This window comes from Aquarana catesbeiana, linkage group LG04 (assembly GCF_042186555.1).
Source record: "Aquarana catesbeiana isolate 2022-GZ linkage group LG04, ASM4218655v1, whole genome shotgun sequence".
NCBI classification, from domain to species: Eukaryota; Metazoa; Chordata; class Amphibia; order Anura; family Ranidae; genus Aquarana; species Aquarana catesbeiana.
The window spans coordinates 306,059,090-306,075,347 of record NC_133327.1 but is presented as its reverse complement, the minus strand read 5'-3'; the positions used below and the strand labels follow the sequence as shown (position 1 = coordinate 306,075,347).

The 16,258-nt window shown below is 39.5% G+C and overlaps 1 protein-coding gene across 6 annotated transcripts in view; it reads right to left on the bottom strand.

Annotated features, from left to right (window-relative positions):
- Nucleotides 1-16,258, bottom strand: part of FAM135A (family with sequence similarity 135 member A) — a 194,581-nt gene that overhangs the window by 70,293 nt on the left and 108,030 nt on the right. For all 6 annotated transcript variants that reach the window (XM_073626746.1, XM_073626745.1, XM_073626750.1 and 3 more), the window contains 3 exons: nt 15,444-15,583; nt 15,291-15,361; nt 9,342-9,515 (listed from right to left, as the gene is read on the bottom strand). In XM_073626746.1, coding sequence (XP_073482847.1) covers nt 9,342-9,515; nt 15,291-15,361; nt 15,444-15,583 — 385 coding nt within the window. The remainder of the gene's footprint in view (nt 1-9,341; nt 9,516-15,290; nt 15,362-15,443; nt 15,584-16,258) is intronic.

The window sequence follows — 16,258 nt, the reverse complement described above, 5'->3', positions numbered from 1 at the left end:
AGTCCCACATCTCCGGGCTTTCTTTTCCCCACCAATTTTTAGGGATTAATCTTTTTGCTGCGTTTAATAAATGCGGAACTAGGGAAGTTCTATATTGTTTCACATTCCCTTCTATGCCGTGGAAGAGAACCACCCACGGATCTTCTTTTACCTCTGTTTTAGTAATCTCCTTGATCAGAACCAAGATTTTTTTCCAAAATGTTTTGATAGTCGGGCAGTTCCACCATAAGTGGGCCATAGTACCCACCCCTCCACAGTCCCGCCAGCAGTCTGCCAGTTTCCCATGTTGGAATTTACTAATCTTATCTGGCGTTGCGTACCACCTCGCCAAACATTTATAATTCATCTCGGCCATTTTTATATCTGCCGCTGAGCTGTGGGCTAGGGTTAACATTTTTCTAATAGTGCTTTTGTTTTTTTGTGTTCCCAGTTCCTTTTCCCATTTTTTGATGAATGCAGGTACCTCTGCTTCTTCTTTCAATAATAATTTATATAGCTTAGATATAGTGTTTTTTTTTTTTTTTCGAAGTACATAATTTTTCTAGAGCCGTCAAATTTTCTCCCGATCTTATCGGTTGGGGTAAATTTTTCACGAAGCGGTCTAATTGCATGTACCTCCATTCATCTATCACCCATGTGTCTGTATTTTGTTTCAACTCTTCAAATGTGCCTATTTTCCCTTTTTTTAGAATCTCTCTAAGTTGTACTTTATCTTTTTTTATCCAATTCCCACCTATATTTATTTTCCCTGGTGCAAAATATTCATTCTCCTTTAATTCTATCAGGGGAGAATTATAAACCTTGTCCAATTGCTTATAAACTGTATCCCATATCTTTAAGACTACCTTTGTCAAACAGTGCGTTTTCTCGTCTACCATTCTGTGATTCGGAGGGTTCCAAATAATAGACCCTAAACGTGTTTTACTATAAAATTTTTCTATGTTTACCCATCTTTTTTCTTGGTTATCCCTAGCCCATTCTACCGCTCTTGATAAGATTATAGCTTTGTAATATTTTAGGATGTCCGGGACCGCAAGGCCCCCTTTATCTTTATCTTGTTTTAAGATCTTTAAGGATATTCTTGATTTTTTATTTTTCCATATGACGTTAGATATTATTGATTTTAACTTTCTAATGTATTCCTGTGGTAGTTTAATTGGTAACATCTGAAATTTATACACGATCTTTGGAAGGAGGATCATTTTTATGGCATTTATACGCCCCAACCATGAAAGTGGTTTTGTCTGAAGCTTTTTTCCCTCCCTCTTTATCTCATCCAAGAGAGGGATATAGTTTTTCCTGTATATCTTCTCCGGGGAGTTTGGAAGCCTTATTCCCAGGTATTTAATCTCTTTTTTCCAGCGAAATTGGAAACCTCTCTTCAGTTTTTCCTCCTCTACTTTACTTACATTTATATTCAAGATTTCCGATTTCCCCATATTAATCTTAAAATTTGTTATTTCGCCATATTGTTTTAATATTTTAATCAGTCTTGGCATTGTATTTCCAGGGTTACTTATATAAAAGAGCACGTCATCCGCAAATGCGGCCAACTTGTGCTCTTCTTCTCCCACCTTAAATCCCTCGATATCGGGGTTATGTCTGATTGTTGCAAGGAGAGGTTCTAGGGCCAGTATAAAAAGGAGGGGAGACAGGGGGCATCCCTGTCTTGTCCCTCTCTTCATCTCGAAGGGTGATGACAGGGTTCCGTTGATCTTAATGGCTGCCTTAGGTTTTCTATATAATGTTTTAATCCGTCCTATCATCTTTGGACCTACTCCTATTGTTTCTAGAGTCTGAAACAGGAACCCCCAGTCTACCCTGTCAAATGCCTTTTCGGCATCACTTGACAGGAGCAAACCTGGGGGTCCCTCCTCCCTTCTCTTCTGGAGCAACAGTAGGGTTCTCACCCCATTGTCTCTTCCTTCCCTTCCTGCTATAAAGCCCACTTGGTCCGGATGGATCACCTCATTCATTAATTCTTTCATCCTCGTAGCTAATACCTTTGCATATATTTTTGTGTCTACGTTAAGTAATGATATCGGTCTATAGCTAGCGCATAAAGTCCCATCTTTAGCCTCTTTTGGAATCACGGTAATTGTAGCGAAGAGCGCCTCATTACTTAATTCAAACTCTCTTCCCAACCCATTTTTTTCGGTACTAGTATATCTTTAGATTTCTTGTAGTAATATATGGTGAACCCATCTGGACCTGGGCTTTTCCCCTGTGCACTGTCCGCTATTGCTCTAACTATCTCCTCTTCTGTAATTGGTTTCTCTAGGTCCTCTCTGGAATTTTCCGTAATCTTAGTTAATTTGGCTAGCTTTAAGAATTCCTTGGTCTTCCTGTTTTTAATTTCATCACTTATCTGGCCTCCGTTCACCTCCCCTGTATACAATTCGCTGTAATAATTTTTAAATACCTCACCAATCTCTTTCGTTTCGTAAACCATCTTCCCTTGTTTGTCCTGTATCTTTCCTATAAAGTTTAGGGCTTTTTTTTTTACTGAGTATTCCAGCTAGATGTTTTCCCCCTTTATTTCCCCACTGGTATCTTTCTTTAGCTATTTTATAGAATTTTTCCTTTGTTTCTTGTTCCATCAGCTTTTTTAGTTCGTCTTGTTTATTTACCAGTGCTAAATATGTTGTTTGGTGGTGTCCTCTGTATTTTTTATGTTCTTGTTCTAAGTTAAAAATTTCTGTTGTAAGGTTTCCCATTTTATTTTTCCTTTCCTTCTTTCTCCTTGCTCCTTCTTGTATTATTATTCCCCTTATGTAGGCTTTATGTGCTTCCCATATCACCGACCCCGAAATATCTCCTGTTTCATTTGTTGCGAAGTAATGTTTTAACTCTCTCTCTACCTTATTAAAAGGTATCTTCATTTTGTAATAGATCTTCATTTATTCTCCATAGTGACTGTTTTCCTTGGGCCCTGGAAATCTGCATCTCCATCTCAATGGGGGCATGGTCTGATATTGTGATAATTCCTATTTTTGAGCCTACTATCCTGTCTAAAAGTCTATGGTCTACTAGAATATAATCGATCCTAGAATACGTCCGGTGCACAGGGGAGTAGAACGTGTAATCTCGTGTTTTACCATTCAAAATCCTCCATATGTCTACCAATTGATTATTATGCATTTCCTGTTTTATCTTTCTCAGCTGACCGTTATTCGTCCCCTGTGCCCCGGACGTACTGTCGATCTCTGGGTCTAGGCACATATTAAGGTCCCCCATTACTACTAATCCCCCACTCCTGAAGTCCATTAATTTCTCCAATGTGTCCTTCAGGAATTTTATTGGGTTTTTATTTGGGGCATATATATTGGCTAGAGTGCATCCTATTTCCCCGAGTGTTCCTTTGATAAATAGAAATCTCCCCTCTGGGTTCTGCATCATGCCTCCTAATTTAAAATGCACCCCTTTTGCTAGTCCTATCGCCACTCCCCTTGCTCTTTTTGATATTGCGTCTCCGTAATACCAATTCGGGAATTCTCTCGACCATAGTCTAATATTTGAGTCATATGTTAAATGGGTCTCCTGCAGGGACACCACTTCTGCCCCATAAGTCTGTAGTTCCTTTAAGATTTTATGTCTTTTCGAAGTTGAATTTAAGCCCTTTACGTTATAGGATAAAAATTTGAGTGTTGTCATTTTTCTATTCTTGCCAGCTTTTGTTCCTCTAGCCTCTCGAGTTGTTCCTATTTCTATCCTGGCATTTGCACAATGTACCCCCCCTTTCCCTTTCCCCCTCCCCACCCCTCCCCGTCCACCCTCCCCCTCCCCCTCCTCTCTCCACTTGGCCCCATATGGGCCCCTAGTTCGTTCGGTGCCCTGAAAATCAAAGCCTCCAATGAACCTATTTGTCCTAAGGTATGGTACCCAGTGTGCCCCTTCACCCCTTCCTAAGAATGAAAATTGAGGGGGAATGGGCCCGCCAACCTCTATTCACATAATCTGAGTGACCTATATTTTAATGTTCCTCCCCCCCTCCCCCCCCCCAACCAAAAACCTTATCCCCGTGACACGCTCACAGTAGGTGACTCCCCACAAAGAATTTATCAGCAATGCTTCTTTATATATTTCCCCCCCCCCCCCCCCCCTTTTTCTTCCTTTTTAGTCCTCCCCTGTCCAGCCCGGTATATCTGGTTTCTGCAGATCTAGCTTTCTACAGAACCCTTCTAGGTCTTCGGGGAAGCGCAATTTCACTGATCTCCCCTCCTTGTATCCTATCAGACAAGCTGGGAACCCCCAACTATATCTAATGTTTTGCTGTCTCATTTTTTCTAGGAGGGGTTTAAGGAGTCTTCTTCTTGTCAGGGTATCTTGGGACAGATCGGCATACACCTGGAGCTCAGCTCCTTCATATTTCAAGGGCGGTTTTCCTCTTAATTTTTCCCAGATCTCCAGTTTGTCTTTGTAGAGTCTAAACCTAATAATAATGTCCCGTGGTCTCTCTTCTGGATTTCGCCGTGTCCAACTCGGTGTATTCTTTCTATTCTTAGGGGTTCCTCTTCCTTTTTATCTATAAGGGGGCCCAACACTATAGAACACATTTTCCTCAGATCTTCTCCCTCTTTCTGGGACTGATCGTAGCCTTATGTTCTGTCTTCTACTTCTGTTCTCCTGGTCTTCCAGTTTATAAAGGATTTCCTTCTGGGTTTGTTGTGCTGTTTTAATTTGCTGTTTAAGGATTTCCAGTTCTTTCTTTTGATCTTCTACTGTTTTTTCTGTTTCTTCTACCCTGTCCAGGAGGCTTCCCAGATCCCCTCTCAACGTGCTGATATCTGTTTTAATCGAATTTTCAAGCCTCTGTAACATCTCACTCATCTCTCCTTTTGTGGGGGGTAGGGACTCAGATGATCTCCCCTCTATCCTACTGTACTCCAGGTCCCCTTCTGTTGTGAAGTCTTCCCTGGAATGTTCTGGAGTCTCACCTGTCTTCTTATCCGTCCCTTTTTTTTTCCACCTTAGCTTGCCCCAGACTTTCCGCCTCCATATTTCTTGGACTGGCTCCTTGTGTCATAAATTGCTTCAGTGTGTTGACCCCTGGTTTATCTTTTGGGGATTTGGGGGTGCCTCCTCTTGTCGTCTTAGTTGTGTTTTTACTCATCTTGTCCTTTTTTATCCCTCTTATCCGTTTACCCAGCCTTGAATCTTTATTCTCCCTTAATTAGGGGTGAGCAGTGCCTCTAGATGGGAGGGAAGGATTGTTCAAAAACTTATGGGGGGGCAGTGGGAATGATAGACACGGAAGCTGTGACCGGGGTCTACCCCTATCCAGGGACTCCCCGCACGTCAGTCCTATTGCGCTTTGCGGTGTTTAGATATTCACAAGCTGGTTGTACTTCTGATAGTTGTTGGCTCTTTCTGATCAAGGTTCTTCCTCTTTCTTCCGCCCCTCCCCCAACTCAATTCTAATACCGATTTTGCAGCAAATTTTAACCGTTTGTCCTTTAAACAAATATTTATTCCTTCAGGATCCACATATCAATACTTTGTGCTGGCAACATTAAAGATATTGGCGCTCACGTTTGTTCCTTTATGTTTACCTGAGGTTTTAACACAATCCCTTGTTCTTTAGTCACACTGTCTATTTTTTACCAGTTTTCTCAGTGTTACCCAGCTAAATTATTTCCCCTCAGAATTAAACATCACCATTTCCACAGTACACTTGGCTTCTGCCCTTCAGTGTTTTCACTTCATATATTTGCTACTCCATACCGCTCTCATCCATCCATATCTTACCCTCTCCACTGCTTGAAGTTCCTGTGTCCCAGATAGTTTTCCTTAAACTCCTCCGGTGTTTATATCCGAGGATTGCGCTGCTTTACAGATCACTCCCAGGTTCACACTTGTCTTACTGTTCCTGCCGCTCATCGGTGTCCTGAGATGTTTCTCTGAAGATTTGTTTTTTCATCTGGCTGTCATCTCCTCCGCTGGCAGGTTGAGGCTCTCCTCTCGTTGTGCAGTGACCACCGGCGGCTTCACAGAGCATTCCTCGAGGCGGCGTCTCGCTGGCACACTGGGATCCCTCCCTCCGTGACGGACGCTACGTTCTCACGTCCTCACCTCCCATTTCCGTTCTTCTACACTTTTAACCCCCCATGTCTAACACATCCTGTGTGTCCGTACTCTTCGTTCCCCCCCCACCATACCTTCTGGTGCTCATGTACTGTGCATATCATGCGTGACTTAGGAGTGACTGGTTCAGTATTAATCAATAGATGCACTTTCTGTGTTCCAATGAGGAAAGTTGCAGTGTCTGCATCCCTTTAGAAGTGATTAGCCCTTGGGGAATATTACACCAAAACTTACATTTCTATTGTAGGGGGTCCTAAAATCAGACTTGTAGCTGAGTGCAGACTTAGACACATAGGATAACATTGAGTAGCTTCTACAGGCAGAACACAAAACTCCTGTAGAAGCAAAGTTTTTTTAAGCCAGTGTGCATGGAGCCTAAACAGTAACTCAATTTTGGTTGAGAACAAAAACATTACCATCTGGGTGATCTATGTACATTGCAGAGATTTGAACAAACTTTGTTGCAGATTCCAATTTTTTTTTATTTTGAGGAAACAGCAATTTGTTTGCCTGTGTTCAAATGCAAAATTAATTTAAATGGAAGTGACTTTTTCCTTTTATCAGCTGCTGCACTTGCAAGGTTCAAATGAGGAAAGGGGCAGGGACTGCATACCTTTAGATGTGATTAACCCTTTGGGAGTATCTCACCAAAAATGACATTTTTGTTGCAGAGGATGCCCAAAATCTGACTTGCATCTTGGTGCAGACTTTTGGGAGAATCAGTGAGCCAATCACACAAGCAGCAAATGATATTTCTGGTGGATGTTTAGTACACCATCTGTGTGCAGAACACCTCCAGGTTACCATAGTGCACTTTACAGAAAATTACAACGCTGCAGACCGAAAAGGAAAGGTCATTTTTAATAAATGTTATAATACAATATGCCTTGTGTCACAATTATATATGCAAATTTTTTTTTTATGTTTGCAATATTTTCTTCCCACAAAAGTGGAGTTACCCTTTAAATGACAACATGGCTTGTGTAGCAATTGTATATCCCATAGTATTTTTTTTTTTGCTAGAAAATTACTTAAAACCCCGAAACATTCTCTCTCTCTCTCTCTCTCTCTCTCTCTCTCTCTATCTATATATATTTTTTTTTTTTTCCTAACACCCTAGAAAATAAAATGGCGGTCATTGCAATACTTTGTCACACCGTTTTTGCGCAGCGGTCTTACAAGCGCACTTTTTTGGAAAAAAAATACACTTTTTTAATTAAAAAATAAGTCAACAGTAAAGTTACCCCAATTTTTTTTTTATATTGTGAAAGATGATGTTATGCCGAGTAAATTGATACCTAACATGTCACACTTCAAAAATGTGCCCACTCGTGGAATGGCGACAAACTTCAAAAAATCTCCATAGGCGATGTTTAAAAATGTCGTCAGGTTACCAGTTTTGAGTTACAGAGGAGGTCTAGGGCTAGAATTATTGCTCTCGCTCTAACGATCGCGGCGATACCCCACAAGTGTGGTTTGAACACCGGTTTTATGTGCGGGCGCTACTCATGTATGCATTGAGCTCGTCGGGACGGGGAGCTTTAAAAATTAATTTTTTTTCACTTTTTATTTTTTATATTGACACTGTCTTTTTAAAAAAGAAAATTTTGGGTCACTTTTATTTCTATTACAAGAAACGTAACATCCCTTGTAATAGAAAAAAAGCATTTTCACTTTCTTTCCACATTTTCCAAAGACTTTTGGAAAAAAAATGAACTGTTCAAAAGACTCAATATGCCTCATAGAATATACGTTGGGGTGTTTGCATTCCAAAATGGGGTCATTTTGTGGGTAATTCCATTGTCCTGGTGCTCCAGGGCCTTCAAAATTGTGATAGGTCGTTAGGAAATTTTATGTGCAATTTATGCTCCTAGAACGCCTGATGGTGCTGTATTTTGGGTGAATGTATTTTGGGGTGTAATTGAAAGTATGCATATGCTGTGTATGTGAGAAATAACTTGTTATTATGAAAATTTTGTGTAAAAAAAAAAAAAATATTTCTTAATTTTACCAAGAATTGTGGGAAAAAAATTACAACTTATGCCTCTTACTAAATACCTTTGACTGTCTACTTTCCAAAAAGGGGTCATTTGGGGGGTATTTGTACTTTCCTGACATTTTAGGACCTCAAGAGATAAGATAGGCTGTCAGTGCATCAGGTGTGATCATTGATCATTTTTCAATAATTTGCACTATAGCTTGTAGACTCTATAACTTTCACACAGACCAAATATACACATATTTGGGTTATTTTTTTCCAAAGATATGTAGCAGTATAAATGTTGGCCCAAATTTATGAACAAAAATTACTTATTTGCAAAATTTTTTTTATAGAAACTAAAAAGTGTTTTTTTTTTCCCAAAATTTTCGCATTTTTTTTTTTCCACTTATGTCGCAAAAAATAAAGAACCCAGTGGTGATTAAATACCACCAAAAGAAAGCTCTATTTGAGAGAAAAAAAATGATAAAAATTTTGTTTGGGTAGTGTTGCATGACTGAGTAATTGGCACTCAAAGTGCGAAAGCACCGAAAGCTGAAAATTGGTCTGAGCAGGAAGGGTGTATAAGTGCCCAGTATTGAAGTGGTTAAAGAGAAATGCACAGCTTTCCCGAAAATACCGGGGTTATGGCAGCTAGCTGCTGCCATAACAACATTATTTAGTGTCAAAGTACCGATGTACGGGTATGTAGTTTTGTGTGAAGTGGTTAAAGTTGCCTACAGATAAGCATGATATACTTGAAGAAATGACACGGTAACATTGACATGGTATATTCATTTTAATAAGCTGAATACACTCCAACATTTACCAATTCCTCAAATCCATGAAAGTAGAATCTGGTGTACCACATTCTAGGTGTCAAGGATTAGAACCTCCTTAGGGAGTATGCAGGTAGAACCTGTCTTAGTTATAGAAGAAATGGATTATTATGGATTGATCTAGAGAAAGCCCTGATTTGAATCTCAGAAAAAATATTAAGGTGATTTAGAAAAAAAAAAAGTTTCTTTAGTGATATAAAATATGACTGGGGCGATGTCAGAGATTGGTGGATAGTTATGAAAAATCCCTAAAAGAAGTAATATCTGCTAAGCTACCAGCTTCCGAAGCCAGCAGCATATGAACCTTTGCCATAGTACACAATAACATCTATAGATTTGTTTGGGGGTTTTTTTCGTTTTTTTTAATAAATGCTTTAAAAGGCCATTTGTCATAACAAGTCCAACTAATTTGTTTAAAACAAAAAAAAAAAAAAAGTTACCTGATGAGTGGTTGATGCAAAGCAACCAAAGATCCATGAACTACAACAGATATGACTGAGAGGTGAAAGTAATCAAACATTAAATTGATGTGGTGATGAAGGCCTCTATGTAGGTTAAAGTGCAACTTTAAATTTCGACTACTAATTAGTTGCAAGGCGTTCAGGTCATTTGGTCTGGAAAAAAAAAAGTAAGGGATAAAAAGAAAAAAAGTCACAATTAAATGAATACATTGTAAAAGATACTTTAAAAAGTTTAATTCCATGACTGAAAAGCAAAAATACAGTCAAACTTCAAAACAAGATGACCATATAAACCATCATGCTGGCTTGCTAAGCCATAAATCTTATCGCTTGACGTATTTTTGCATATTTAAATGGCTACAAACTCTCTACATTTAATACAATGAAAAACATGGAAGTAGTAGACTGTGGAAGTGGAAGGTCTCTTAAGGCGTGCTCCATGTGAGGGCTTTGTTTGCCTGCACAGGGACATACAGGTGTCTATTGGGACGCAGTGGCTGCTCCCAATCCGATATCAGTGTGGGTCAAACTGTCTGCGGTCAGAGTTCTGCACCCATACCAATGTCAAATTGGGACCAGCGGCTGTGTCCATGCAGCCTCTTCGTCCCAACATACATTAACAGGACTGCCTGCACGGTGATACACGGCATGCCTGTGCAGGTAAAAATGGCCCTTGCTGGTAATATAGAGTTCACTGTAACACAACATTTACACTTGCTTCCTGGCTTTGTTTTGTGTAAACACAGAGAAATCGATCTGCGTTGCATAAACAAACTTTATGCTTCCCAGATCACTTTCTCCTGTGTTTAAGGGCAGGTTCACACCACAATTTCTGTGTTCAAGATGTCTATATCTGTAGATACAGATTAAAAACGCACTGGATTGCATCTAGTGTGCACCAGCCCTAAATGTACCTGAATTTACATTGCACGAGTTTAGACACATTCAGAGTATCTAATCTGCTTCTGGACACACTGGGTGTGTGATCTGCTGCGGATGTTAAAAAACTCCTAATTACACCCCAAACAAATTGCATTTACCTGCACTGGATAGCATGGTACTGCAGTACTAAGCAATCTGGTATTTGCATTTTTAAAATGAATGCATGCACTACTTTTGGTGTGATTTCAGCCCATTCAAATGAGTATACTGAAAATTGCATCACACTGAATCGCACAGGAACATGGAGCATGTTCCCGTGCGATTCCAGTGTGAATCAGCAATAAAGGCTAATTCACACTGAAACAAGGTGCAGAAAACCTGTGTTCTGTGCAAGTTTCCCGGACCATGTTGAAAAGCCCTGGGTGTGTGATCTGCTGCTGGTGTCAATATAATCCTAATGACACCCCAAATACAGAACCCAAATGCAGTGTGCTTGGCTGTATCAGATTGCATGGTACTACAGAGTGTTTTTGATGTGTTTTCAGCCTATTCAAATGAAGTCACACAGGAACGCAGTCCGATTCAGGTGTGAAATGGCCAACAAAAATAAATAACTCAAATGCACCTAAACACAGGTAAATGCACAGTGTGAATTATACCATATAAAATCATTAAATGTATTAATATGCATTTAAATATGTCCTATAAACAGCACATAAATGCATCTATGCCACAGACAGTGTGAATGAGGCCTTAACCATTTGAAGACTGCACAAATCTGTCTAACTTACACTCATGGCTCATGCACACAGGTGTACAGTACTCGACGTTCAATAATTTATACAGTTCTGAATTCTGGAGTATTCGATTCTTTGGGCCTATGTACACTAATCCATATTGGTCCACAGCATAAAGCTATGAAAACCGAAAATGGAAATCTGCGCATGGAGAATACTTTATGCTAAGAACATGTTAAAGTTTGTGCTAATATTTACATGCATAGAGTGCAAATGTACTCTATGGGCCGGCATGTAAATATCACCACTGACTACACATTGCTTATCTTAACAGGTCAGCCCTGAACAGCGGCCACAATCTGTAGAGTACATTTGCGCTGTACACACGTAAATGCTAGCACAAATGTTATGTACAGTGTGCAGGCAAGATTTACATGTGATCTTGCTGTCAGCATTTAACGACTCAACATGCTGGATTGTCCTGCTGGAAATCCCTGCATTCACACTGCTTGTGTGAAAGAGGAAATCTTTATTGTTTTTTTTTTTATTTTTTTGGTTTAACCCACTGGGGTTAAACCACATTGGTGTATACCTAGCTTTACTGGCTGGATCGCCAGGTGAAAATAAAGGAAAGAAAATGAATGCAGCCAACAAATCTAAGAATTGGTAACTGCTATGATAAAGGTTTGCTTTTGGGTTTAACACTGATTTAAAAGAAGAAAACTTGATGTGTATAAACTCCACATCAAGAGTACATAAACACTGAAGGATATCCATACCTACTAGATGTAGAGGAACTCTGAGGATAATCACTTATAGTCCACAAACTGTCCAAAGCCTGTTAGGATTTAAAGCACCAACAGACACCAATGCAGCAGCCACTCCTCCCCTTTCCCTGCAAGGTGATCTACCAAAAATATGTATAGGCAAAGTTTTATGTATGGCTGAGCATATGATGAGATCAGAGCACTCTGTGAAGCAAACCACAATGCATCAATGAGTAACAATATAAGCATTGCTTGTAAATAGTTGTGAACTCAACATGTCCTTGTTGTGATCTGTCCATGATCAGCCAAGTACATACTAACGTATATTAATCTACATATATCCAATGATCCCGTATATCTTGCAAAGCTAAATCCACATGTCCTTGGACAATAAAATAGTCTAGACTGTAGACAGGTCAATAGACTTGAGCATCTATGCCTCACTAGGCATGCTCTCAACTACTTCATTCCCCAGCATTTTTGCTCAATAAATATCATGGTGTTTCAGGTATTCTCCTTTTTTTTCAGGATGGATAGGGCTTTAACCACTTAAGGACCAAGCCTATTTCTGACACTTGTTGTTTACAAGTTAAAATCGGTATTTTTCTGCCAGAAAATTACTTCGAATCCCCAAACATTATATATATTTTTGCAAGGACTTTAGAGAATAAAATAGCGGTCGCTGGAATATTTTATGTCACACGATATTTGCGCAGCGGTCTTTCAAACGCAATTTTCTTGGAAAAAATACACTTCACTGAATTTAAAAAAAATAAACGGTAAAGTTAGCCTAATTTGTTTGTATATTGTGAAAGATGATGCTATGCCGAGTAAATAGATACCCAACAGGTTACAGTTTAAAATAGCGCACACTCGTGGAATGGCGACAAATTAAAGTACTTAAAACTTTTGAAAGCGTCGCCTATGGAGTTACCAGTTTAGAGTTACAGAGGAGGTCTTTTGCTAGAATTATTGCTCTCACTCTGGTGATACCTCACATGTGTGATTTGAACACAGTTTACATTTGCAGGTGCAACTTACGTATGCTTTTTCTTTGGTGCACTAACACGCGGGGTCAGGCGTGCTTAATTTTTTATTTTTTATGAGCTGACACCCAGTACAGTCAGGGGGAGGAGCTTGAGGAGACCCGACATCAGGAGAGGCTTCACTGGAGGCACCGGAAGGGAGAAGACACACTGAGCAGCATGGAGAAGGGGGAATCGACTGACACAGATGTAAAAATAAACTAAAAAGTGCAGCGCTGGACTTGACAAAAATATACGTGAATAGTAATAAATCAATCAAATAACAAACCACAGTGAATAATTTCCAATCATTGCTAGCAGATCAACAACAATTGGGTGCTCATAAATGTTACTAAAAAGTTATGTGTTAAGAAAAACAATAAATAAAAATGAAAATAAATAAAGTCCAAAATTGTGATGTGTTGATATTCTATACAGGGTCCAGGGTCAGTTTTTCACCGTTTAGTGCTGCCCACCACCTAATGGTAAAGAAATGGAGGCTTACCAGAAAGCCTGTGACCGCCCTTACTCAGGGGGGTCAAAACAGGCTTAGTAGAAAGATGTAAACCACCAAGGGGATACTCCAGGACACACTGCTGGGAAGAGACACTAACCTCCTGCATGGATGACCAGCTAGCGACAGCTTGAAGTGCTTCACAAGGTACTGTCCCAGGATCATTTCTCATAGAGCAGTCAGTAATTGCTTCCACGGATCCAACAAAGGTGAATCATAAGTGCCAAAAGAAAAAAGGGGAGAGACTCCACTGGTGAAGAAAATCTTTGGCTGGTTTATTCAAAATTTCAAAAGTAAAGAACATAAAATCTTAGCAAAAATGGTAAAAAACGACACCACCGCCGTCTAAACTGAGAGCGCGCATGTGCGATGCGTATTGCTTTGTGACCCAATACGTATCGCGCATGTGCGCTCTCAGTTTAGATGGCGGTGGTGTCGTTTTTTTACCATTTTTGCTAAGATTTTATGTTCTTTACTTTTGAAATTTTGAATAAACCAGCCAAAGATTTTCTTCACCAGTGGAGTCTCTCCCCTTTTTTCTTTTGGCACTTATGATTCACCTTTGTTGGATCCGTGGAAGCAATTACTGACTGCTCTATGAGAAATGATCCTGGGACAGTACCTTGTGAAGCACTTCAAGCTGTCGCTAGCTGGTCATCCATACAGGAGGTTGGTGTCTCTTCCCAGCAGTGTGTCCTGGAGTATCCCCTTGGTGGTTTACATCTTTCTACTAAGCCTGTTTTGACCCCCCTGAGTAAGGGCGGTCACAGGCTTTCTGGTAAGCCTCCATTTCTTTACCATTAGGTGGTGGGCAGCACTAAACGGTGAAAAACTGACCCTGGACCCTGTATAGAATATCAGCACATCACAATTTTGGACTTTATTTATTTTCATTTTAATTTATTGTTTTTCTTAACACATAACTTTTTAGTAACATTTATGAGCACCCAATTGTTGTTGATCTGCTATCAATGATTGGAAATTATTCACTGTGGTTTGTTATTTGATTGATTAATTGATTAACTGATTTATTACTATTCACGTATATTTTTGTCACAAGTCCAGCGATGCACTTTTTATTTTTACATCTGTTCTTTGTGCCCTCATATCGGGGTTACAGTGTACAGCAGCAGGACCCCCTTCACATTTTTCATTTATAATTTTATTGTTTAACTTTTTCACGCACCTAGCACAATTCTTTCTCTTTTAATCGACTGACACAGAGCTGGTGACTGCCAGTGTCACTGATCCCATCCCTCTGCCACTGATCGCACCCATCCCACCATCCCTCTGCCACTGATCCCATACATCCCACCATACCTCCCTCTGCTTGATCCCATCCCCCCCACCACCATCCTTCTGCCTGATCCCATCCCCCACCACCTTCCCTCTGTCATCATCACTTAAATTTTGTGCATTTAGGACAGGAATGCATTTCAGGTCTTTGGTAAAACAATCTACTGAGCAGCCCAGAACTAGTACGTGAGAGTCAGTCTGTTCTACAGTTTCACAGCTCTTACGGCAAAGAAGCCTGTTTTTCCTCTAGATGTAAAGAATGCTCCTTTGTTCTCTGCAATGAACTAAAAGGTAAATAACTTGTAGCCCTCTTTTGGGGTGGTTATGAGAATTTTTGTCAGTTTTCCAGGCGGCCCTGATTGGACCCTCCATTTACCCCTATGCACCAGCAGGTGTAAACAGACTGTCTGTTTACACCTGCCTACCTCCAAACCGATCTGGTTCAATAAAAAAACAAATAAAAGGGGACCTGTCCCCTTCCGTCTAGGCGGATTAGAGGGCAGTTGGGTGTAAACAGACAGTGGAGTCTGTTTACACTCTGCATAAACTGAGTAGACATGGGCCTGTCATCCACCTGCTCTGCTCTGATCAGCAGACAGCCCTGTGTGAAAGGGGCCTTACATGTACAGGCATGTAGATCATATAGTAAAGTCTGGTGAATAATCTATTGCATCCAAATCTAAGTTTTTTGTTTTTTTTTTACTTACGAATAATCAGTGTCTGTGAAATACAGGTCAATGGAAAGTTGAAACACCATCTCATTTAAGGTTTCCTCAATCTGTAAATACAGAAAATGATTGGATAAATATTGGTAGTAACAGTAAATGACTAATGGTATTGTTCATGTGTAATACCATTACCTTCCTTTCATCCAGAAGCATCTTGATTTTAAAATTCATTACATCATTAACTGCAACCTCCTCATTTTTGTATAATATTTGAAAGATTTTACTGCAGACTACAGTATCTTGCACTGAAGCTGGAAAGGCTAGATCATCACCTATAAAAAAAAAAAAAAAAAAAAAAGGCTTTAATGAAGAAAAGACATTTTTCATCAGAGGTTTAAAGTTAGGGGTGGATGCAAACGAGGGAGTAATCTAACCTGTAAAACAAGTTAATATTAATATATATATATATATATATATATATATATATATATATATATATATATATATATATATATATATATATATATATATATATATATATATATATATATATATATACATACACACACACACACACACATACACATACATACACAGTGGGGACAGAAAGTATTCAGACCCCCTTAAATTTTTCACACTTTGTTATATTGCAGCCATTTGCTAAAATCATTTAAGTTCATTTTTTTTCCTCATTAATGTACACACAGCACCCCATATTGACAGAAAAACACAGAATTGTTGACATTTTTTGCAGATTTATTAAAAAAGAAAAACTGAAATCACATGGTCCTAAGTATTCAGGCCCTTTGCTGTGACACTCGTATATTTAACTCAGGTGGGGTCCATTTCTTCTGATCATCCTTGAGATGGTTCTACTCTACACCTTCATTTGAGTTCAGCTGTGTTTGATTATTCTGATTGGACTTGATTAGGAAAGCCACACACCTGTCTATATAAGTGCATGTCAGAGCAAATGAGAATCATAAGGTCAAAAGGAACTGCTTGAA